We start from the raw sequence: 27072 nt of genomic DNA on the forward strand, positions 1-27072 counted from the left end.
GCGCAAAAGGTTCAGAACAAAAAGCAATGTCAATGTCTGAACACCTTGTCATGAAAAAGCAAGTACATATATAGTCTCCAAAAGTAGTAACTTATGATCTCTGATTGGTTACATGAATTCTAAGCCCCCTTCTAGCTCATCTCTAGCCCCCTTTTGCGTTGCTAAATTATAGCTAAATATCTTGCAACCCTGTCTCAAGCAAAAGTCACAGGTGTCTTGCGAAGCATCTAAGTTTCCGGCACCATTTGTGGTTTAGCTTCAAGCAAGATATATGTGGTAAGTGGTAACTGAGGTGTGACCTACAGTTGAATTTGTGGTTTGGCATTCTCCATTTTCTTGTTCCTCTTCTAATACACGCATTTTCTTCATGCCTCACTTTTATGTCCTACCTCACTTTTATGACACGCAGCATTTTTATGTATTCTTTGCATCTTTCTTTATGGCCTGCCTCAATATGACCATCTTTTGCGATCTGACAAGCAAAATCGATGGGGAAGTCAGATTTACTTAACAAACGTGTTACTAATTTAACAACTGCAGTGATTCACTTAACAAATGCGGCAAGAAAAGTTGCAAAATGGGACAAAACTAACTTAAATAATTTCTCATTTAACAACATAAATTCTGGGCTGAATTGTGTTCCAAAATCGAGGACTACCTGCAGCGGGAACTGATTATTTAATTGATTTTTGTAACTAGCCATCTCACTTTTATGTGACTATAAACTTTTGTCCAACATTGAAACTCCTTGCAGGCTATATACAAAAGCGAGGAACCCCGGAGGCCCCAGACCAGGGGTCGGCAACCTCGGCTCTTTTATGACTCGTGGACTTCAACTCCCAGAATTCCTGAGCCAGCATAGCTGGCTCAGGAATTCTGGGAGTTGAAGTCCACGAGTCATAAAAGAGCCGAGATTGCCGACCCCTGCCCCAGACCTTTCCCCTCACGAATAGACTGAGGGGAAGGTAGAGGAGAATGGGCCTAAAGGGAATGAACGGAAGTCCCACCGACATCTTTAGGGTTTCAACGCTGTTTCTCTAGCTTGGTGATTCACTTTATGTGTGAACTTCAATTCCCATAATTCCCCAGTCAGAATGGGGGAGGGGGGGTGAGCTTCTGGGAAATGATAAGTTCTGCCGCGAGATTTGTGACTTTCGCATCGAGGTTCACCCTAAAACCGCCGCTTAGAACTGAGCTATTAATAGCACGGAGACGCCTCCTTCTCGCTAACCGTCAATGACGTCAAGGGAGGGGAGGGCGGCGCTCGCTTTTCAAGACACGGTCGCGCAGAGAGGGTTCTTTTCCCAGCGTGCACCGCTTTGCGCTGCGTCATCGACGCCGGGCGCAAACGGGCTAGTCGCTGCGTGGCCGGCTCCGGGTGCGGTCGACGTACGTTCAGTTCCGCGACTATTCGTCATGGCCTCTGCTGGGACTCACGTTTCTCCTGCCGTCGCGGGCGCCCCGCTCCCCTCAGCGCCGCCGCCGCCGCCGCCGTTGCCGCTCCTCCCCGCCGGGATTCTGATCGGGGACCGGTTGTACTCGGAGGTGTCGCTGACTATCGACCACTCGCTCATCCCCGAGGAGCGGCTCTCGCCGACTCCTTCCATGCAGGACGGGCTGGACTTGCAGAGCGAAACCGACCTCCGGATCCTGGGCTGCGAGCTCATCCAGGCCGCGGGCATACTCCTTCGTCTGCCACAGGTCAGCGCAACCGGGGCCGAACCAATGGGGAAAGGAGGGAAGGCGGTGCGTTTGGGGAGGGGAGGGAGAAGGAGCGGCTAACGGACGGGAGGGCCCGGTCTCGGCTTAACCGAAGTCCCGGCCGTTCCATTTTCCGACGGGAGAACGGAGAGTTAAGAAAAGTTCGGGCGTTCGTTGGCGCCAGAAGGCCCACCGTGGCGGAGACGCAGGAGAAGGAAAAGGAGGGAGGGGGGGGGAACGGCGCTTGACGCAAAATGGCGGCGGCTTCGCGACCTCGGCCTGCTTGACAGGCCCAAGCTCTGTCGCCGCTTCCGGGAAGAAGCGGGGCGGGGGGGGGAGGTTAGCGCTGCCGCTCTTGCGCATGCGCCTTTCGCCGGCGGCTGACATGGCTGATCTTTCTCTCCTCCCCGTCTGGGGATTGTCTTCACAGGTGGCGATGGCAACCGGGCAGGTGCTGTTCCATCGTTTCTTCTATTCCAAGTCCTTTGTCAAGCACAGTTTCGAGGTGAGTTCTAGGGGCATCGAGGAAAGGGAAGCTTGATAGACTTGGGGGGGAAAAAAGGCGTTTTGGAAAGTTTTTGTGCTTTATAATAATATATAATGGTCAGATTCAAAGGCCGTTTTCACAGAAAAATGGGCTTTTTTCCCCCCACAGATTGTGGCTATGGCCTGCATTAATCTTGCTTCCAAAATAGAAGAAGCTCCTCGTCGGATAAGAGATGTGATCAATGTTTTCCATCACCTACGCCAACTAAGAATAAAAAGGTAAGGCCAGCTCCACTTTTATTACCTGAAGCATACCTATGTATTTTGTTTAATTGTGCATTCTCATGCAGCGTAGTCTAAAACTTGTGGAGGTTTCAGTTGCATAGGGTTACTTTAGTAGGTTCAGGGGTCTTTGAATTGTTTCTGTACAGGTCTGTTAATATACGTTTTTTAAAAGGGTGTGCAGACTGTGGTCATTTATTTAGCTACTTCTCTGTAAGTATTAGAGGCCTAACACGTTTGATAACTAATTGCTCAGAAATTGATGTAAGTCTTAAGACATTAGGTTGGTACATTTTGTTGTTGTTTATTTTATGTTGTATCAGTCTTTGTTGTAGTGACTTATTAAATCTGAACTCCAGTAAAAGTATTGATAGTCATTGGTGTAGAAGCAAGTAGGTTTTATCTAAGATAGTGCTTTGGAATATCTACATTCAATTGTTTTCTAGTTGATGGTAGTATTATTGGTTTGGACAGTTGACAGCAATTTGATTTGCAGGAGATACCTGTTTTGATAGTATCCTTAGTGGTGTGAGCAAATGAAGCCTGAAAGCCATCTAAACCTAGGAACATAAACCAGACTTGTTGTTCATCATGCTTTGGTGTGCTTTAGTGATTGATTTAGAACTGTTTTGTTGTGGAACTGCTCAGCTTTTAATATTAAAAAAGCTCTGAACTAGCGGGCTTTTAAAAAATAAATTGAAAGCTTAGGAAATCTTTAAATAAATACTTTAGTTTCTAGACTGATTCTTGTTTTAATCCGTAAATTTAGTAGTGATAAAGATGATTTCCTGAACTTGGGGAAGTTTTCCAAGAAGTTGTTGTGTGTTACAGGATAGTGGGCCATTCTAACAGATAAATGTTTTGGATATATTTACGTATTTATGATAAATAAAAATATTCATTGCTTGTATTGGCAAAATACATGATTAATTTTGCTTATTTACTTTCCAATTTTTTAAAAAAATAAGCAATAAAAATTTCATTTTGAATGCAAATGCAGCAAGGGCATTTTCAGTTACATTTTGATTTCAAGGGAAGCAAATATATTATGGCCAGCGAGTCTAAGACTTAATTATCTAGCTGCTGATTTAACAACTTGTATATATTTTTATTAATTTTTTAAAAACCTTATAAACTAACATTCGAAACATTGGCATGCTGCTTTAGGTGGCAGTGTTGTATCGAGAAACTATGTTTGATTACATTTCTAATTAATTGATCTAATTTAAATATTCTCTGAAATTCTGCAACAAATCTGGTTATGGAAGCTTAAAATTTGGCATGCAGGTTCATTTTTTTTAACAGGATGTAAGTATATTTCTGTGCGTGTTACAATTTTACAAACAAATCAGTTGTACATGTTATTAACTTTAGCTCTTTTTTCCCTTGCAACCGACTATACAGCGACCAGCTACATTTACCAAAGCCTGGGTGATGTGGAGTGGTTCATAGAGATGAAGCTGTCGTCATGGCAACAGTGAGTGACGTATGGAAAATCCCCAAGGAGAAGCCAGTGCTCTCAGAATAGGTCACTGGAACCGGGGACTGACAGGTTGGCCATTGGTGGACAATTTGGAAGAACTCCTGTACCTTGGGTTAAGCTTTTATCTTTGCTGTCCAAGTTTTTGGAAACTAGTAAAATGTGTGTGTACATGTGAATTTTAATTACCAATATCTGTGCTGTGCTTAATAACTATTTCATAATTTATTCTGTATTTGAGGTCCAAGGTGAACATTTCACCTTTACAACAGTGTTCCTATATGCGGTTGACTACTCTCAATATATAGCTTTTTATTGAATTTTTTTTACAGATTGGTTTAAAACTCAACTATTTTCCTTTATGAAACACAAATAATTGACTGCAAATTAATCTTTAAGAATATAATTAGCATAAGTTTTCAGTGATACTAGGAAATGTGTAATTTATTTCATCTGGAATAAGTTTCTTGTTGATTTTGAAAGAATAAAAGCAGGTGGATTTGTAAAGTAAAAGTAAATATGCATGCTTAGCAATTGAAAAAATACATGTTTTGCTTGTGAAGGTCCAGTCTCATCACCTTGAGTATTAAAGTATTCCATAAGCACCTTGAAAGGTGCTGTTGTAATAGATAATAGAAATGTTTTAGTTCAGGGGTATCAAACTGCTGGCCCGCGGGTCAGACGCATCACCAGGAAACCGCGTCCACCCCATTGCCGGCAACGGGGAAAAAGCTCCATTACGTTCCGCGATGTCACGTGGCATCGTAACTTTTTTTAAAAATTCCATTTATATCCTACCCTTCTCCGAAGACTCAGGGCGGCTTACAAGCTTAGCAGTAGCCTTCATTCTATGTATATGCCTGCTTATTAGGGCTTTCACACACACCCCAGCGGCATTATTACAAAGTCAGCTTATTGCCCCCAACAATCTGGGTCCTCATTTACCTTCCTCGGAAGGATGGAAGGCTGAGTCAATCTTGAGCCTGGTGGAATGCGAACCTGCACTAATTGCAGGCAGCTGGTGTTACTTAAGGAGGCATTAGCCCACTGCTCCACCAAGGCTCTTGACATGTCTGGTTTAGTTTATACAATAAAATATCACTGGTCGGGTCTTATTCTAACAAATTGAGTGAGGAATTCACTGAAAACGCTGAAAATGCATGTATTGGAAGTTACATGTTTTTTAATCAAAGCAGTACTATTCCAAAGAAGACATTTCTGATTTAAGAATGACTTTCCTGAAATTTATAGCATATGGATTATTCCATTTTCTTTTCTCTGCTTTATCAACAATACACAATATGGGACTTAAAGTTAAGATGTGAGAAACCTGTGTGTATGTATGTATATGTACTCTAAATTACCTTTTCTGATTTATATCAGGAATGGGAGACAATACAACTTGATATCAGACAACTAGATGACAAACCTAAGTATCTGTCTTTATATATTTTGGCCCAAAATGCACCTCACTGACCTTAGGGTTTATTTCTATAAATATAAATAAAACCCTGGTAGCACAGTGGTTAAGTGCAATGTTGCAGGCAAACTGCCCACAGCCTGGAGTTCAATCCCTGTGGGGCTCAAGGTTTACTCACCCTTCCGAAGTCGATAAAATGGAGACCCAGATTGTTGGGGGTAGTGTGCTAATAATGCTTCTACATTGTAAACTGCCCAGAGAGAGCTGTAAAGCACTCTGGGTGGTATATAAGCCTGAATGCTATTGCTATATATCCTGTTGCAATTGTAAGCAGTCATACAGTTCTCATCGGAGCACTCAGACACTGAGTTAAAATTGCAGCACAGTCTCCTTATAGGGGAGATGGTATAAAAATTTGATTCTTAAGGGTCAGTTATGGAACAAATGAGGGACGCGGTGGCTCAGTAGGTTAGGATGCTGAGCTTGTCGATCAGAAGGTCGGCAGTTTGGCGGGTCGAATCCCGAGTGCCGCGTAGCAGAGTGAGCGCCTGTTATGCGTCCCAGCTTCTGCCAACCTAGCAGCTCGAAAGCACGTAAAAATGCAAGTAGAAAAATAGGGACCACTCCGGTGGGAAGGTAACCGCGTTCCGTGCGCCTTTGGTGTCTAGTCATGCCGGCCACGTGACCACGGAGACGTCCTCAGACAAGCGCTGGCTCTTCGGCTTTGAAACGGAGATGAGCACTGGCCCCTAGAGTCGGAAACGACTAGCACGCGTGTGCGGGGGAACCTTTACCTTTACTATGGAACAAATGCAGGCATGCACCAAAATGTGCCTTTCGGAATGTACATATGTATATGTATACATGCACACACGTGCAAATTTAAAATACAGAACATCAATTTAGATTGTGAATGAGAGATACTGACTTGATCTCTGTTTATGTGTTCAGGACAGTATTTCAAATTGTAATCCTTTACAGTTTTACAAAAATAATTAGATACTAAACAGACTTGCAGACTCATTTGTATTTACTTACAAGATAATCCAGCTTTAAAATTTGCTTCCAATGAAATGTATTTAATTTAAACTCTGATTTGACTAAATGTATTACAGTTGGGTACATCACTTTTATTCTAATGCCGGACCTATTGGAAGCAGTTGAACAATTGTTTCATATCATATATCCCTCTAAAATGAGTGTGCTTTAGCTGTTCTCAGTATTCAACGAACATATTTCTCAAATATAAATATGTAAAATTATCTTGTGCTTTATACTCTGGTTAATTAATCTATTCCAGAAAAAGGAAATATAAAATATTTCTATTCAAATTTCTAGGTAGTACAGTATTAAATATTGAGCCTTTTAATCTTGAAAAACATTTCACATCCAAGTAGCTAATATCTTCTTATGTACAAATTTGTCCAAAAACTTCCAGAATATTCTATTTCCCTCTGTGCCATGCTAGGGCTATTCAGTTTGGCATGTTTCAAAGGATGAATGGAACGTTCTGGAGTTGTTCGGTTGTTGTACACTAATCTTTTACTCCTTATCAATACTTTCTCATAACAATTACAAACTGCTTTTATAAATTCACTTACAATTTTTTTAATGAATATGGTCAATTGCCAAGTGCTATACTAATAGAGGTTTTAAATCTGATTACAGATAGTTTGATATTTCTTAGGTTTTTGGAAAGTTTTATTGTTTGCCTTAAAAAACAAACTGCATAATTTTATGCACTTTCAAAAAAAAGTTTGAAATTTAATTTAGGTTATTAAAATGAATGAAGCAGAAGCAGTTTAATAAAATTGGAAAGATACATGCATTTTCAGGAATTAAATAACATTAAGTATAAAATTTAAGGTGATATTTGCTTGTTTATACCACAAAAAATGATAATGTGAATTTGGGGAAAGACTTTGGTAAAAATAACTACAGGAAAAATAACTACAGGCGCCAGAATAAGTAACATTTGCCTGTTTAGGTTACACACCAGCAAGATAATTGAAACATCATAAAGACATATACTTCTTCATATTTTTTATTTCTCAGATGTCCTGTGGCTCTGAACTATCTTGGATAAGCAATCAAATATGGCATTTGAATCAAACACTACTTATAGAAATGTAATTTGTTAGATATGTCATTTGGCTCTTTATAAGTAACTAAAGCAGGAATATGATTTGCTTTTCTCTCTGTCCAATTAAAAATGGTAACATTCAGAATATTATGCTATTAACAGGTTACATGCCTATAACAAAGGAAAGAGGTTGATGCATTTTCTGAGTCTGTGGTGCTTATTTTTTGCAGTCTGGTGGAGAAAATATATTTTCCCCAATTTTTTTGTTGAATATGAAATATTCTAGAATTCAGAGTAAAGTAGAATGTCTAATGTTCTAAGACATGAAAGTACATATCTTTATCCAACGAAGCTGACCATCTAAATGTCAGATAGGGATATAGTGGGAGTTGTAGTAATATGCAAGGCTGCATAATAAGGTAAACATTTTTATTTGTTTTATTATATACAATATATATATGCTTGAATAACCTTATCAAGGAAAATGTATTTTAAATGGACAACTTTTAAGTATTTCTCTATTACTTTATCTTTTAGTTTGTTAAAAAGTGAGAATTGTACCCAAAATCATAGTCTGTCCTCAAAATGTAGATACAGAAATTTATATTATTTTTTACTTGTCATTGCTTTTTAAACTTAAGAAATATATCTTGAAATTCAAATCGGACATAATGGAAGAAATCGTGTGCATGTCTCTGTATCTGTGTATACATACGTGTAGATACATGCACATATGTCCTCACTTTGGATATGCATGGAAAAAAATATTACAGGGTTTCATTTACTTATCTGTGCATAACAGATTTATTTTACAGAATTGAAAGTGGCGGCGGAAATTTAAATATATATATACCAGTAAGTTCCTTTTCAGTTAATGGAAACTTTCCCTGAGAAACTGTTGGGACTCTTGTCTTGTAGGTCAAATGTCTTTTTAATGAAGTATCTTTCAAATGTCTCATTTCAAATATTGACAGTAAATGAAATTTTAGGTAATGACTTTTAGTTAACTTGGACAGCACAAGATTAAAGCTTAAACTTGTTTGCAGGAGTTCAAAATCTGGTTTCTGTTGCCATTAGTTGGTTGGAAAGGGAAAACAGAGAAGCTGCTGTCTTCGATATAGAAAAGCGTTTTGACTCTATCTCTTACAAACTGTAGGACTCCAAGCCCATTGATACTTGATCAGAACTACATAAACACCAAAAATCAAGTAATCAAAGCAGAAAGGAGGGTGCTGAAGGAATTGGGATTTTGTGTTCATGTCAAGCATCCACATAAGGTGAGTCTTCTAAAGTTTTTGCTTTCCAGTATTAAACTGCATATAACTTCATAATGATGGAGAAGGTAAAGATTTTTTTTAAATGCACTACTGTATCACAAGTATAAATACCTTCTTCAAAAAAAGATAACACTTGTAACCAGTAGAAATGATGGTTTTGATTTTTTCACAAGCTGCTAGAAAACTTAAAATTTGATTACGATTGACTTATGCTCAAAATGTGATTGGAATAAAAAGTGTTAACTATTTAAATAACTCTTTGTTTTTCCTCCCTCAGATCATTGTTATGTACTTGCAAGTCTTAGAATGTGAACGTAATCAAACTCTCGTCCAGACAGCCTGGTAAGTTATTCCCTTCTTGTTTTATCTTTCTTAGCCAGAAAAATAGTAGCAGAAAAAAAAACAAGCTCGATGTCGCAAATACCAAGTAATGAACTGTAAGTTTAAAAATAAAAACAAAGCTAAATCTTGTGGAATGTGCTGCTGCTTGTTTTCTGCATACTATTTTCATGGCTTTCATAATGCATTTCCTTGGAGAACTCAATTTAACTTTTTTCTTTTTTCTACTCTTTAATTAAAGGGTAGTCCCTGATGGTAAGTCATAGAACTCTGCCCTCTGCACCACAGCTCATGATCTGAGGATGGCCTGATTGGCTGCCTCTCTCTCCAGTCAATCCAGTGCAAGCTCAGCCGAGATTTACTGAAGTGGTCCATATCCAGCGGGCAGCATCTTCTAGTTCTGTCGGGGTGTCAAAAGGATTTGTATATTTGATTCTAGAACTACCTATTCAATATACATAATCATGAAATGTGTACTTGTTGTCCTAGTTAATGTGCTTATGACATTACCTATTAAGGTAAATCATATAAGCTTTGATTCTATCCTCCAAGTATCTTTTTATTTTGGGGGAGGAGGTTGCCTAATTGGGGGATTATTTTCCTCTGTGCATGCCAAAAGCTAGCACATGTCTCATTTATAGACATATTGATGAGTCAAGCTTTCCACACAGAAAATTCACAATAGAGCTGTACGCATGTTTGGAGGTTACTTGCTAGATTTAGAAAAATACTTCATACTAAGTTCTAGATTAGCAGTGACTATATTTCATTGTAAGAAATGTTTAACTTGTTAACCTGCAATTCTATATTGTACTTATGGAAATATGTGTACAGCTGTCATTCACATCTATTTCTGGCCTCCCGGGTGGTCTAGAAGTAATTGTAAATACTTTAATATTTTTTAAAAAATACAGAATCTGGTTGATAGTCATAGGAGACTAGATCATATGCTTATATCCCTTTCAAGATAATGGGATGTAAATTGTTTTTATAGTGTAATGTGAAATGCTTAATTTTTGATGGCTACAAATTTGCTGTAGATCATGTTAATTTGTATGAAGTTAACAGATTAGTAACAGTACAATGACTTTAAAAGAAATGGGTCATAAGAATTATTAATTTTTGAGCTAACGTTTAGTTGATGGACACTTCCAAGAATTCTAAAAAAATTGCATAAACTTTTTAAAAGCCTTTTGTGTTGAGGTGCACGGCATTATAATAGTAAAGACTGAACTCAAAACTCAGCTTGTACTTTCATAGGGTTCTAGAGAGATAAAAAGAGCCTGTGTGTTACAGTGGTCCAGGGGCATTTGAGGCATTATGTCTTTATGGCAGATTCTTTGACAAATGGGAACCTAAATTACTGAAACAAAAGAAAAAATAATAAAGTAGATTGAGTCTCCAACTTTCTTTACTTGATTTCATAGTATCTCTTAAATAGGAAACATTTAACATTTATATTTTTCAGGAATTACATGAATGACAGTCTTCGAACCAATGTATTTGTTCGATTTCAACCAGAAACAATAGCATGTGCTTGTATCTATCTTGCTGCTAGAGCTCTTCAAGTAAGTAATTGTCTTTTTCCTCTGCTCATAGCTTTAGGTTATTAAAATGAATGAAGCAGAAGCAGTTTAATAAAATTGGAAAGATACATGCATTTTCAGGAATTAAATAACATTAAGTATAAAATTGAAGGTGATATTTGCTTGTTTATACCACAAAAAATGATAATGTGAATTTGGGGAAAGACTTTGGTAAAGATTTCCTAGGACAAACAACTACAGGCACCAGAATAAGTAACATTTGCCTGTTTAGGTTACACACCAGCAAGATAATTGAAACATCATAAAGACATATACTTCTTCATATTTTTTATTTCTCAGATGTCCTGTGGCTCTGAACTATCTTGGATAAGCAATCAAATATGGCATTTGAATCAAACACTACTTATAGAAATGTAATTTGTTAGATATGTCATTTGGCTCTTTATAACTAACTAAAGCAGGAATATGATTTGCTTTTCTCTCTGTCCAGTTAAAAATGGTAACATTCAGAATATTATGCTATTAACAGGTTACATGCCTATAACAAAGGAAAGAGGTTGATACATTTTCTGAGTCTGTGGTGCTTTTTTTTTTTGCTGTCTGGTGGAGAAAATATATTTGCTATCTGCTCTCTGCTCATAGCTTTTGTATATTTTCAGTTTTAATATTGATTATATAAATTATAATGGGGATTAACAGATTGGAATCCAATACCAAAGGAGTTGGAATCCCATACAAATGAGTGTGCCCTTGAAATGTACCTAGAAGCTTCAGTTGGTTGAAATTAGTGTCTGCATGATTTTGTGTAAGTCTAGATTTACATATGTGTCACTTCTCTTGCGGGAGCTGAATTGGTTGCTGATTTGCTCCAAAGTTCAGTTCAAGGCACTAGTTACCACCTTTAAAGCCCTACATGGCTTGGGACCAGGTTATTTGAAGGACTGCTTTTTTCCCAGTTACATCACCCGACCCATCAGATAAGCAAGAGAGGGTATTTTATGGATCCCCTCCATCAAGGAAATCCACCTAGTCAAACCAGGAAGAAAGGCATTTTCCATGGCAGCTCCCTCCCTATGAAACATAACCCCAGCAGAGACGAGATTCCATCTTGGTAGTCCTCCAAAAGGCTTTGAAGACATAGTTTTGCCAGTAGGCCTGGGGATCCTAGGTTGATAAGGAGCCCATCAAGTGGCTTGTTTAAATGTCATTTAATATATGGGTGTGTTGGATTTTGCATTTGGGGTTTTATTCCTATAAGCCAATCAGTCTCACTATGACAAGTTTAATTTATTAAATTTATTTAATAAATTAAAAATAAATAATGATTACATGAACAGATTTTCAGTATGAACTTGCCTGGAAGTTAACAGGAGATACCTTTCTAAAAGGGCCTACATTTTGAAAACTACATCAGGTCTTTTCAGATCTATGGAATGTACTGTCTTGGTTGGAAAAAAACTGATTTGCAAGCTTTTTGGTAACATTTTGTCTTCTAGATTCCTTTACCTAACCGTCCTCATTGGTTTTTGCTTTTTGGAATTACTGAAGAAGACATTCAGGAGATATGTTTAACAACGCTTAAGCTTTACACTAGGAAGAAGGTAATTTCTATATACACGAATGACATTACAACTATTACAGTGCAGCCATTTCCCTTAATGTATGCATTCCAGTCAACTGTTTGTTTATTATATGTACACCCTGTCACAATCCCACAGGACTTTTGGTAGCTCCGGTTAGCGTGCATGGAGACTTGGGGACAGTTTGAAGAAAAGTAAAGTAGTAATAGTGAATCTACTATTATGAAAAGACTTTGAAGTTTAAAAAAGAAACCTAATTTATTATGTTGAAAATACGTTTATACTGAAACAAAGTAAAAATATTTTACTAAATCACCTGGAGAAGAAGAAAAACTAAAAAGAAAGGAATAATTCTTTAAGAAACAGGAACAAAATTAACACATGGATTATACCTAATCCATATGGAATCATGTTGCTCAGTCTCATCTCTCCTTCCGTACAGATCTGATTCAAAGGCTGAGAGTTGACAGAATCTGGAACACAAACATTCTTCATCGGTATATGGTCATTTTTTTCTCAAGCTAGAGATATCCAAAGATCTTTATAGATTAAAATATTTTAGATTTGAGGAATATAATTTAATAAAATCTTAACAATCTGAACTCTTAGCTACCATCAAAGATCTAAGGTCACTGTAAAAATAATATCTAATTAATTATAAGTTATAAGTGGACATCCCTGTGACATCTGTCAAAGAACCTTTATTCCATCGCCAACACAGAAAGAGTGACCGTCAATATTTTAATTTTAGGGGCCTCGTGTAGACAGTTTCTTTTCTTTCTCTTGTCACCTACTTTAAGCTAAGTTAATACTCTCAGTGATAATTTTATATAGTTTGCTGAGGTAAGGATCATTTTAATCCACAAATTTGTTTCTGCACATATGTACCTGAGTCGTCATCTGAATATGTAGAAGCCATTTATTTTTAAAAGTTCAACCACCTAAGTTTCACTATTAGAAGGGAATGTTAGAACACAACAAGCTGATCTATATATCCATTTTGGAAGGAACTGACTTTTGGACTCATTATATTTTTACAGCCAAATTATGAATTGCTTGATAAGGAAGTAGAAAAAAGAAAAATGACTCTACAGGAAGCTAAATTAAAAGCCAAAGGATTAAATCCAGATGGAACTCCAGCTCTTTCAACATTGGGAGGCTTTTCACCTGCTTCTAAGCCCTGTAAGTTTTATTTACTAGTGGTTGCCATTTTGACTATGTGCAGCCACAATCAGCTCCAGATTTTATGCTTTTTAATTATATATTACTTCTAAAGCTATTTACACAATCGAGCAAAATAATGTACCGTATTTTCCGGCGTATAAGACGACTGGGCGTATAAGACGACCCCCTACATTTCCTGTTAAATTATAGGGTTTGGGCTATACTCGCCGTATAAGACTACCCCTCTTCCAACGCACACCAAATAAAAATTAAAAAACATCAGATTTGATTTTAATATGGTAATTTTAATTCAAATGCTTATGACATGCAGGTGCTTAGTAGGAAAACTGTCACTTATAAACATAAGGCTGTCATCAAATATGTAAACATAAAACAGTGCAAGTGGATTAAATAATAATAATAAGTTGGAGGGGAACTTGGAGGTCATCTAGTCCAACCCCCTGCTAAGGCAGGAAACCCTATACCATTTCAGACAAATGGATGTCCAGTCTCTTCTTAAAAACTTCCAGTGTTAGAGCATTCACCGCTGGAAGTTTCTCCTTAGTTCTAGGTTGCTTCTCTCCTTTACTAGTTTCCATCCATTGCTTCTTGTCCTGCTTTCAGGTGCTTTGGAGAATAGCTTGGCTCCCTCTGCTTTGTGGCAGCCCCTGAGATATTGGATCACTGCTATCATGTCACCCCTCACCCTTCTCTTAGTTAAACTACACATACCCAATTCCAGCAACCGTTCCCTATTTTCCTAATTCACTTTTCCACTTTTCCTAATTCACTCTAAAGCTTTCCCTGCGCAGAGCCTTAAGTAACACCAGCTGCCTGCAATTAGTGCAGGTTCGCATCCCACCAGGTTCAAGGTTGACTCAGCTTTCCATCCTTCCAAGGTAGGTAAAATGAGGACCCAGATTGTTGGGGGCAATAAGCTGACTTTGTAATAATGCTGCTGGGGGGGTGAAAGACCTAATAAACAGGCATATACACAGAATGAAGGCTATTGCTAAGCACATTGATTTATGCTTTAAATTGTAAGCCACCCTGAGTCTTCGGAGAAGGGCAGGATATAAATGGAATAAAAATAAAAATAAATAAATAAATGGGATTTTTTTAAAAAAAGACCAAATGGGAGATCCGCTTCAGGTTTTCCAGCCAGCCCGCCCAGTTCCTGAGTCAAATGTGTCCTTAGAGCTAAGCCGCTCCTCTGGCTGCTGCCTTCCCCACCTGCCTTTCAAGTTGGGATATACTACAGCTGCTCTTCAACTTTAGAAGGAAAGACGCCCAGACCACAGCCTATAAAAAATCACAGACTGCAGCTTCTTCTCCAATTGGTCCCGCTTTCCCTGCGCAGACTAAATGGGAGATCCACTCCAGGTTTTCCAGCCAGCCCTGTCCCTAAATTTTCAGCACCCGGCGTATAAGACGACCCCTGACTTTTGAGAAGATTTTCATGGGTTAAAAAGTAGTCTTATACGCCAGAAAATACGATAATCAGCTTTTGTCACAGTATCTAATTTGGTAGTATATGTTCTGAAACCTATTGGATATAGTAATAGGACTCACTAAGTCGCTGAATCCTTGCTCTCCAAATGTTGCAGCCATTATATACTTAACAAAGGTATGCAACTGTTTTGCTTCAAACTCAACAGGTGCATTGTGTTTTGGAAGCTCTACCATCCATTCTAGAATATCATCCTATCCCTCTTTTTTTTTTTTTTATTGAAAAGTTTTAAAATACAGTTTTCCTTTAAAAAACCCCCCTTCCCCTGCCCTCCTCCCCCCCTACCTCCCCCCTCCCCCTCCCCCCCTAACTCCCCCCTTTCCCACCCTCCTTCCCCCCTCCTTCCCCCCCTCCCCCCTACCCCCCCCTGACTTCCCAGAGCTAAATACAAGGTATATATCTAAAAAAAACAATCATAAACAATCATATACTAACAACTATAAACTCTAAAATCCATCACTCTCTAGCTTATATAAAATAAACCAATCCTTAATAATATTAAATATATATAGAAAACTAAGATAAAAAAAAACTAGCGTCATTCATGTTAAAAAAGAAAAAAAAAACAGAAAACCTTCCTCCACTGTCTACATTCTTCCACAATTGTCTATTTACTAAACAAATTCTCATTTACACACCACAAACACCTATCCCTATTATCCTAATCACTCTCTAACCAAAATAGTCTATAATAGATAATTCTTACACAAATTAACCCACATTAGCCCATAAAGCTTTCTTCCATTTCCTCTGTAGTAAATTTAATCCATTAGTTCCACTGCTTAACTGTAAGTATTTAGTAAATTTAGTCCATTGTCCACTGCTTAGCTGTAAGTACATTATAGAAGTTCCATAGATTTCTGCAAGTCTTATTTTTTAATCTTCTTTGAACGTTTTAAAGCAGCACGCGTCACTCTCTGTTCTCTAGGGTCATCCAAAAGATTTATGGCTTGATCTCCTCCTACACCCTTCTCATCTGTTTGTCCATTTTCATGGGTTAAAAAGTAGTCTTATACGCCGGAAAATACGATAATCAGCTTTTGTCACAGTATCTAATTTGGTAGTATATGTTCTGAAACCTATTGGATATAGTAATAGGACTCACTAAGTCGCTGAATCCTTGCTCTCCAAATGTTGCAGCCATTATATACTTAACAAAGGTATGCAACTGTTTTGCTTCAAACTCAACAGGTGCATTGTGTTTTGGAAGCTCTACCATCCATTCTAGAATATCATCCTATCCCTCTTCAACAGCTCTAAGCATAGCCTACTAGGCCCTCCAATTTTCTTGTTCAATTTTGCAGCATAACATAATTCACCATCTTCTCCAGTCTACTCAGTTGTCCTTCCCTGCTTCTTCTTAGCTGCTTCATTATATTCTTGACTCCTTTTTTCCTATTTTGTCTTATTCTGTATCTGGATCAAGCATGCATGTTTTGAAATGGTTCGTGCATGAATTATTTGTCATATTCTTACTGTTTAGCAACTCCTTTATGAATGGCTAGCTTGGGCAATGTGTGTCCCAAGTTATCTAATACTTAAGCATTTTGGAAAGCATGGATGTGAAAAATATCTACCAAACGGTCCTTAGAATAATTAAGTTAATATATAAAAAGGTAAAGGTTCCCCCGCACATGTGTGCTAGTCATTTCCAACTCTAGGGGCCAGTGCTCATCTCAATTTCAAAGCCGAAGAGCCAGCATTTGTCCTAGGACATCTCCGTGGTCATGTGGCCGGCATGACTAGACGCCAAAGGCGCATGGAACGCTGTTACCTTCCCACCGGAGTGGTCCCCATTTTTCTACTTGCATTTTTACGTGCTTTCGAACTGCTAGGTTGGCAGAAGCTGGGACGAGTAACAGGCGCTCGCACTCTTGTTACGCGGCACTCGGGATTCAACCCGCCAAATTGCTGATCTTCTGATCGACAAGCTCAGCGTCCTAACCCACTGAGCCACCACGTCCCAAGTTAATATATGGTAGTGCTTAAAAGTTTGTGAATCCTTTTCAACTTTCAATATTTTCATGTAAATATGATCTAAAATAGACTGCTCTGCACAAGTGCTAAAAACAAGATGAGGATAACTCAGTTAAATAAATGAGCCAGAAACATACCTGAAAATGACCTAAGCGATCCATATTTGTTTGTGGCAAAAGTATGTGAATCTTTGCTATCAGTAATGGCTGTGTTCCCTCGCCCTTGGAACAGCGATAACTGCAACTAAATGTTTTTTATTACTGTTGCTCAGTCCTGAAAATTGGCTTGCAGGAATTTTATCTCAATCCTTTTTAGAGAACAGCTTTAACTCAGGGACGTAGGTGGGCTTCCTCGCATGAGCTGTCCATTTCTAATCCTTCACACATTTATATAGGGTTAAACTCAGGACTTTGATTTGGCCATTCTAAAACATTAACTTTCTTCTGCTTTAACCATTCCTTAGTCGTACAACTTGTGTGCTTTGACCATGTTTACCAAATGGGATAAGATTTTTATGCTGGAATGCAGTTTTTGTCTTTCACCAAACAATACTTTTCATTCAAGAACAAAAAGTTCTGTTTGGGCTCATCCTCCCACAGCAGTATTTATTTTGAGAAATTTCTTATTACCTCCCTACCATGCACATCATTGTTATTCAGAGTTCCCCTAATGGTTGTCTTATGAACATTGACATTTGCTAATTCAAGAGAACCCTTTAGCTCTTTAGATGTTAGTTTGGAATTCTTTGAGATCTCCTGGACCCTTGTTTTTTATTGTATCTTGGTTAGTCAACCACTCCTGGGAAAATTAACAATGGTTTTGAATTTGAAGACAATCTGCCTCACAGCGGATTAATGGAGTTTGAACTCTTTAGAAATAGTTTGATTACCTGTTCAAGACATTATATACCTCTCGGGCCGTTCGCAGACAGCGTTGGCAGGGGGGCAGAGGTCAGCCCCTAGGCCCCTTAGTTGTGGGGTGCCTCAGGGGTCTGTACTCTCGCCCCTCCTGTTCAACATCTATATGAAGCCACTGGGTGAGATCATCCGTGGTTTCGGGGTGAGGTATCATCAATATGCTGATGATACCCAGCTTTTCATCTCCACCCCGAACCAACCCAGTGATACTCTTGATGTGATGTCCCGTTGCCTGGAAGCAGTACAGATTTGGATGGGGAAGAACAGGCTCCGGCTCAACCTGGCCAAGACTGAGTGGCTTTACGTACCGGCATCTCATTTAGTCCAAGAGGTTCCATCTTTGGTTATGGGAGGAGAGGTGTTACCTTCCATTGATATGGCACGCAATTTAGGCATCCTCCTGGATTCACGACTCAGTTTTGAAGATCATATTGGAGTCGTGGCCAGGGGGGCATTTGCCCAGGTTCGCCTGGTGCACCAGTTGCAACCCTGTGTGGACCGAGATGCCCTACGTACAGTCACTCACGCACTCGTTACCTCCCATATAGATGACTGCAATGCTCTCTACATGGGGCTGCCCTTGAAGACCACCCGGAGGCTTCAACTGGTGCAGAATGTGGCCGCGCGGGTAGTGATGGGAACATCCCGATACTCCCATATTACACCCCTCCTGCGTGAGCTACATTGGTTACCGGTTGTCTTCCGGGTGAGATTTAAGGTGCTGGTACTTACCTTTAAAGCCCTACATGGCTTAGGCCTGGGATACTTGCAGGACCATCTGCTGCCTGGAACGACTTCCCATCGCCCAGTGCGCTCACACAGAGAGGGCCTCCTTAGGGTGCCATCGGCTAGACAATGTCAGCTGGCGACCCCCAGGGGGAGGGCCTTCTTTGTGGGAGCGCCAGCCCTATGGAACCAACTCCCCCTTGAGCTTTGGATGGCCCCGGATCTCCGGTCCTTTCGCCGCGCCCTCAAAACACTCCTTTTCCATCAGGCTGGCCTGGACTGACAGGGATTTTAATTATGTTTTTAATTTTTAACTTAATTTTAATTTTAATTTATTCTACTGGGGCTATTAATTTAATTTCTTTTTAACTTTTGTATTATTGTATTTTATTGTTGTTAGCCGCACTGAGTCCTTCGGGAGATAGGGCGGCATATAGGTCCCAATAATAAATAAATATATACACTTCCATGTACCTGTGTTGTTGTGATAATCATACTTCAGTATTGAATACCAAGAATTCTGTTCTTTAAATAGGGTAGGACCTCAAATATAGCTAGCTAGCTAGCTTTGGACAGTTTTCTTAAATAAATGAAAGGGAATACTGTTTTTGACTCATGTTTAATTGGCTTTGTTTTATCGTTTCAGGGTTTGTGTGGAGAATAGATCACATTTTAGATCATATTTATGTAAAAATACTGAAAATTCAAAAGATTCACAAACCTTTAGACACCACTGAATGTAAATCCAATAATAGTGGATATTTCTGTTACCTTAAAAACACTGACATTTATTTCAAATAATAGGAATCCAAATTGTTTGGGAGAGGCTTCTTTGGAAGCCACCGATTTTAAATTTTCAGAAAGGGGAAGCTAGTCATATTGTTTAAGGGGTAAGATAAAAGAGGCCAGTGTTTTAAACCAAGAAAAATTAAACTTAATGGTAACTGATGATCAGAATCTAGTTACTAGTTACAGAAAAAGGATATTTACCTCAGATTATTTTATTTCTTAGCATCTCCAAGAGAAATAAAAACAGAAGAAAAATCTCCTGTATCTATTAATGCAAAAACTATCAAAAAAGAGCCAGAAGACAGGCAGATGGTTTCCAAGAGTCCTTATAATGGGTAAGTAATGCAGTTCGCACAAAACAGAAATACGTTTTTTTTTCAAAGCTGGAACGAATCATTTCATTTCACAACTGCTCAATTATAATAAAATAGAAACTATTATTGATTTTTTGTTATTAAGCATCATGCACAAAATAGGACCCCAGAATTTTATTTTAGATAAGTAGGCTGGTTGTCTCTGTTTTCTTCCTCCAGCAGATTCTAGCATGGCATATCCCTACGTTGTGCCCTTCAGCTAATCATTTCAGTTTCTCCCCCCCCCCCCTTTCTGTTCTGCCTCCAATATCCTTATCCCGTCAAAATAAGCCCTACCTCAAAAATAAGCTCTAGTTTGGGGCAAGGCGTACACCTAAAAATCAAGCTGGGAGGGCAGGGCTGCTCCATGCGCCCCAAACCTTACCATTGCAGCCAGGCCTCCATGCCCCGACACCTGCCTCACTGGCCCACCGCTCACACACATCACCTCTGGCCTCCATTTTGTCATCAGAATCCCTGGCTTCCAGGGGGCACCACATGCGTTAATCCAGAGTTCGGTTCTCGGCTGCAGAGGCCTTTCCTGAAGGCCTCTGACAGTGAAATGGAGGCTGGGGGCACCTCACGCATCAATCCAGAGCTCTGTTCTCAGCTACAGATGTCTTTCCTGAAGGCCTATGGTGACAAAATGGAGCCGGGGACAATGTGCACGAGCTGAAGCGAGCAGCTGCAGAAGTGGGCCAGCTGGGCAGAGTTGTCAGTATCACCGCTGCGAGGTGAGACAGGAAAAGACATCCCCTGAAAATAAGACTTATTTTCAGGGAAACTGGATTTCCCCCATTTAGAACAACCAAGTTTGTGGCTGTATCAGAAACAACAATCTTTTTTTCACCTCGTACATGGACAGAACCAGCTGAAAAATGGGTTTAGGTCAAAGCATGAACCTCAAAACCAGCTGTTCTGTGCTGATTTCAAGCACAAATTGTTTTCCTCATATCAACACTTGTAATAAAGCTTTCGTCACATGCTATTCATTTAAAGCAGCTTAATTGTTGCAGCCTATCTAGTAATGAATTCCTTTTTTCCCCCTTACCAGTATGAGAAAAGAGAGCAAGCGAAGCAGAAGCAGCAGAAGTGGTAGCCGATCAAAGTCGAGAACAAAATCACGATCCAGGTCTCACTCTCCAAGGAGACAGTGAGTATTTTTTACAATTTTAATTTAAAGTGCAATGCGTTCATATTGTGAATGCTTTGAGAACAATTTGGGAGTCTTACTCTGACTTTGGGCTTGCTGTGGAAGTCAATAGATCAGTGTTCTGTAAATTCATCTGAAGCAGTCCATGATGGTTGCAGCTGAGATCTAAAACCCAGCAGAGTTTGGGTTTCAGATAAAAGAAACGTATTGTCTGAAGGTATCAATGCAAACAAATAGGGCAAGGCAGGTGTATCTCACACCTTTTCCCCACTCATCTGTGTGCCCTGTACCCTGGTACACCCACCAATCTTCCCAGTACTTTCCATTCCCTGCCACCTCCTTGGCAGTTCCAGTACCTTGGGCTGCAAGCACTAAATATTGGCCAGCACGCCCACCTCCAATTTCCCTGGTACCTTTCTTTCCTACTTAGATGCCCTTGTGGCGCAGTTGTTAAAACACAGTATTGCAGGCAAACACTGCCCATAGTCTAGTGTTCAATCCCTATGGGGCTCAAGGTTGACTCCATCCTTCCGAGGTCGGTAAAATGAGGACCCAGATTATTGGGGATAGTATACAAATAATGCTATTATATTGTAAACAGCCCAGAGAGAGCTGTAAAGCACTCTGGGCAGTATATAAGCGTAAATGCTATTGCTACATACCCTGCTTGTACATTGTAGACTACCCAGACTGCGCTATAAATCACTATGGGGCAGATACTTCAGCTGCTGCGGCCCGCTATGCCCTTCACCATTTCGTAGCTAACTAAAGTTGTTCAAATAAATTTTGCTGCAAATTAGCTTATTTTGGGGGCTCCTACACTATCATGAATTCTCACTGCAGAATTGAAAGCCGAATAGGTGAATTCCCTAAAAAGAAATATTGCATGAAATACACAATATTCTTCTAGGATCTTCTATAAGAGTGGGATTCTCCCATAAGTGATAACACAGTATTCAGTAGTTTTGCATATCAAACCATAACAGACTGGATTTCCTAATTTTCTATGTTGTTGTAATTGATTTGCAAACAAATATAGTATGAGTAGTCCGGCAGAAGTAATTTAAGTAACATAAGCAATAATGTTTAACAATATATGAGCAGTAGGCAATTCAGAGCTATCTTTTGCATAACAAGCTGAAAGGTATAATGTTGTGTTTTAAGTTACAACAATAGGCGGAGTCTCTCGGGAACCTACAGCTCAAGATCCAGAAGCAGATCACGTAGTCACAGTGGCAGCCCTCGAAGACACCATAATCATGGATCCCCCCATCTAAAGCCAAAGCACAGCAGAGAAGAATTGAAAGGAGTAAATAGACATGGTCACAAGCGAAAAAAGTCTCGCTCACGTTCTCAGAGCAAATCTAGGGACCATTCAGACCTCGTTAAGAAACATAGACATGAGCGAGGACACCACCGGGACAGGCGAGAAAGGTCTCGTTCGTTCGAGAGATCCCATAAAAGCAAGCACCACAGTGCTGGCCGTTCAGGACATAGCCGGCACAGGCGCTAAATGTGGGCGCATTGCTTATTATCTTTGTTTGGATGTTATACAAGGTATGGGACTGTTTGAAACTTGAAGTCAAATAGGATTTAATTTGAAGCCCAGTATGTCCAGAATGTAAGACACGTTTAAAAAAAAATGTTGGATTTTTGCACATAAAATACCTTAGCAGTATCATCTAATTTGAAACAATAATCAGGTTAAATTGTATGTGTTTAGGATTGTGGTATCAATATGAAAACTGGAGATCTGTTTCTGTACAAATGTATCTTATTTTTATACGAACATATTGCAGACATTTCTATTTAAGTATAGTTATTTGTTTAAGATAACGGTGGGTACTTTCTTACACTGGTTTTAGTCTGCATGTGTAAAAAATTTTTACAAAAAAAAATAAAATATACAACTTTTTACTGCCCTGCTGAATACCTCATTAAACAGTCTTTTGTCAAATTCTGATGTTTTCTTAACAAGTCATTATTTCCTCCTAGTTCCTCTTCAGATAGTGTGGAGAGGCATCTTCTGAAGTATCATTTAAACGTTAACAGCAACTTCCCAATAAGATAATGAATGTTGAAACTAGCAAAACTTGTTTTCTGTTCAGAATCAGATTAAATAGTGAATCTGAATTGGATGAAAGGTCATTATTAAAATTCAAGCCTTCAATTCAAACTTGACTCTTGAGTGGACATTTGGGCACATGTATTAGGTTTTCTTTGAAGCAATAGTTGGCTGTTTCTTGGTTTGAATTTTTCTTCCTGGACTAAGTTATAATCAACAGTTACAAATGCTGATATATATTGCCTTGCTGCAGCATAATGTCAGCATTTATAATTTACTTAACTCAGATTTCTAATTTGTTTACAATGTTTCTATTGTATTTTCTTAAAGACCTTCACTTTCATGAATACACTTTTATAGGCGGCCAGTTGGGTTTCTGAACTAAAACTGAACCTCAAAAACCTGGTTTTAATTCTTATTCTGGTGCCCAAAGCTTCGCAACTAAGATATCAGTCTTGATTTCTGCAAGGTTATAAAAGTTTAGAGATCCTTTCACTTGTCTTAAATTGTAAAGCTTTTCCTTCCATCCTTGAGTTGGCAGAGGATAATATTGCAGATGCTACCCTGCCTCTATTAAATCCAGTTCAGGGTGTGACACCAGGGCTTTGTCAGGAGTCTAAACATTGCCTTGTTTTTATTAAACCACATTGTGTTACAACAAGTCAAAGTGTGGAAAAACTTGGGAACAGCACTTTTGTTTAAAACTTCTCTTTTTTTTCTATAATTACCAATTGCTGAGCTGTGGATTCTTCTGTGCAAAGTGGGTGTGCAGAGCTGACCCCAGCATTTCATTATCAACACAACTTCAAATTATTCTCCAATTTAACTTTAAGTTATATATAACGTCTCTTTCCAATTCACATGGACCACCTCAAGCTTTTGTTTAAACAAATAGCAGCATGGTTGACCAGGGAACAAAGGGAATGTGATGGACTGGGAAAGAGAGTGAAAGGGTTTGTACGTTTATCTGAGAAGAAAAGTCCATCCAGATGTGAAAGATAAGAGAAACTCTTCAAAGAGACTGCCTTAACTCTATAAAGAAGTCTTTGTTTCTTCAAACAAAAGACACCATCCTGAAATTGTGCCATCCTTCCTTTTTCTTTTATCATCTCCATAAAAGAGATGGTTAGGGAGAGGTTGTGTCCATACTTCCGCCCTTGAGTTGGTGAGGTGTAACATGAATAAATCATGAGGCTGCTCCTGGATGTATCAGTAAGGGGGAATGAAATGATATAATTTGGATCTGGCTCATTTGTGGTTGTGATTAAATCAATATCACGAAATGGGGTAAACTTGTCACAGATGATTGTGCTGTGGTTAAGACAAGGACACACGAAGTAAGAATAAGGAAGGGCAACTTGAATTATGTGGTACTAAGTTTATGGAGATTCTCAGTCTTCCAGGTCATGGTTGTCCCAAAGGTGCTTTTTCATGAGGCAACTAGACTTTCTTTCTTTTTTCTCCTTGGAAGACGTTTCGCTTCTCATCCAAGAGGCTTTTTCAGCTCTTGTTTCTTTTTTCTTTTTGAAGAGGTTTTGCTTCTCATCCAAGAAGCTTCTGTGGTACTAAGTCTTTGATGCTTTAGGAACACACTGTTAATAGGAAACAGGTATATAATTTTTAATGCAAGTCAGTGGGAGTGGTTTTGTGTCAGTAAAAACCACAATCATTTTTTTCTTTCATGCATACAGGCTTTTTTCCTTCTAAGCAGAGCTAGCGGTATCTGTAGACATGAGCAGACTTCGTGCCTTTAGGATCTTTTTTCTCTTTTTCCAGTCATGGGGTTTGATGTAAAAAAAATACACACTGAATTAAATAACTACAACCAGGAATTTGTTTGCAGCCTTGAACTTGAATAGAAGCTACAGTCTTCCAGCTCCTGCATTCTCCTGCTGATTCATAACATCTCCAGGAAACAGAAATCATTTCGTTGTTGCTGACAACATCCTTGCTGATAATCTGCATACATACCACACGTATCTGCCCACACCTGTTCTAAGTTGCAATTTACATAGCTAGTTCTTAAAATACTAAATGAGTTTTTGGCTTACTGTTCAGGGAATCCATTTGCTCTCTGGATTTCCACCACCTCAGTTTCTATGGGTTATTTTTATTTTCCATTTATATTGTAACTTCTGTTGAAACAGCACGCACACAAACTCTGCCCCATTCCAAGCCTCTAATTTTCTAAGCTTTATTTTTATTTTTAATGGAGATAGGAAACATACAGCTGACAGCATACAATATGCTTGTGCCTGCAGGTCTAAAATAACTAAAACCAGAAAATAAAAGATCAAAAGAAAGCAGCAGCATACTTTTAAGTCAATTATATCTGAACCAGAATGTAAATTATAACCATCCCCCCTCAAGCAAACTCAGTTTTTACACTTATACTCCTATTTGTTACTGGAAATAGAGCCATTATGGTTCTCTGGCTCAACAGATTAATATGACATTTTTTTAAAAAGCTTGTGAGGAGAGGATAATAAAGACAGCATAAAATTTAAACACAAGAAGACCAGTAAGTTAATTGCGTTAAGATTTAATTATAAGGCATTTAGTGACCTGGTCTTAGTGTTTATCAAATGTTCTTTCCAGTCATTGGCCAAAATATTTAAATCTTTTTTCCTCTAATGACCATTTAGAACTCTTACTTGATCACTTTACCCCATAAGTAAGAAAATTACAGCAGAGATTATTTTTTCTAATAAAATTTGAGAAGTCAGGGAAGGGATTTTGGTATGAGGAAGATGCTATTGAATTACAGCTCCCAGCATTTCTTCCACAGTGAAGAAATCCACCTTTGGATGGTGGAATTTTATTTATATTTACACATCTATACATTTATTTGGAGAGTCAGAGACTTGCCAGACTGACATGCATGTTTTTATAAACAGTTGATTAGATTCTAGCCTACAACACTGAAATCACTACGTAGCAGCTAAAGCTATAATTGAGTGTGGGCTTGAATGAATTTACTAACTCTGTTTGCCACTAGATGACAGTCTATTAATAGGGTTTGCAAGATGTCTTTGCTATCACACTTTGGTATACACTTAAGAACACATCAAATATTGTACGTTTTTCTACAACAAAAATATCCAACTAGAAGAATACTAAAGCTATTACATTTAGGGAAATATGAGAAGCAGAAATGTAGAAGAGACAAGGTTTACTATTCTTCATAAAAATTAATTTCTTAATACACTTTTGTGTATATGAAGCCATGTTTTATTCATTATAAACAATTGTTTTCTACTGTTGTGTCCTCAATTGTCTAATCACAGTTTTTCCATATTCACTGATTCAGTACATTTTTATATTCTTGGTTTTGGGATAGCACCATATTTAAAAAACCATTTAATAGCTTAAAGGTCTATATATAATTGTGTAGGAAAACACAATGAAGGAGATAAAGGGGCGGTCAGATAATGACATGCATGGAATAATGTCATTTCTATTAGATGTCATATGACACCAATATGTAATCACAACATTTGCATGATGTCATCACCAGCTCACTATTATTTTGCATCAGATGCAAACAATGTTTGTCACAGATGCTACTGATTGCAATAAGAATCAGTTTGGAGCAAACAAACTTCTAGTATCCTTCCTACAGGGTAATCACCAAGGTCATGGGGAGCAAAAGAGTTGTGGGGTCACAGCCAAGGAAAATATCAGCCTTTAGAGATAATAAAACAGATGTCTTAAACCATTAGTGGTCTGGTTGTGCTGCGTTCATATGACTTATTTGCTCAACATCTCAGAATACATTAGTAACAGAGTTGAAAGGGACCTTGGAGGTCCCTTGCTTGAGCAAGAGACTCTATACTATTTTGGACAAAAGGCTGTCCAATCTCTTCTTAAAAACCTGCAGTGATGAAACACCCAAAACCTCTGGAGGCAAGCTGTTCCACTGATCAATTGTTCTTTCTGATAGGAAATTTCTCCTTAATTCTACCTCAAAGGATTAAAAAAATATTAAGCATGTTTACATTTTCTACCTTTAACAAACCAGTTCTTTTCAATATAAAATGTTCGATCATTTTTATCCTGGCAAAATAAAAGAGAAGAAAAAAAATCCACCTTAATATTGGGTTTTGCCCTGGTGTCATGCAGTACCTATGAGCCAGCCTCAGAATGAGTGCAGCTTCGAGCTGGCATTTGGAAGCAAATTCCCCAATCTAAAAATATCAGTTGAAATCATGCACTACAAGGAT

General features: G+C 38.6%; 1 protein-coding gene across 1 annotated transcript; it reads left to right on the top strand.

The window, feature by feature from the left end:
* The first annotated feature begins 1337 nt into the window (after positions 1–1337).
* On the top strand, positions 1338–22699 carry CCNL1 (cyclin L1). Its single transcript, XM_083363697.1, has 11 exons — positions 1338–1701; positions 2132–2206; positions 2357–2466; positions 8609–8729; positions 9007–9071; positions 10537–10636; positions 12112–12216; positions 13236–13377; positions 19502–19613; positions 20686–20784; positions 21949–22699. Exons 1-11 carry the CDS (start codon positions 1417–1419, stop codon positions 22295–22297), a joined length of 1563 nt encoding a protein of 520 aa, XP_083219823.1. The 5' UTR covers positions 1338–1416; the 3' UTR covers positions 22298–22699.
* The last annotated feature ends 4373 nt before the right edge of the window (positions 22700–27072 follow it).

This window comes from Vipera ursinii (genome assembly GCF_947247035.1).
Source record: "Vipera ursinii genome assembly, chromosome: 5".
In the NCBI taxonomy this organism is placed as follows: Eukaryota; Metazoa; Chordata; class Lepidosauria; order Squamata; family Viperidae; genus Vipera; species Vipera ursinii.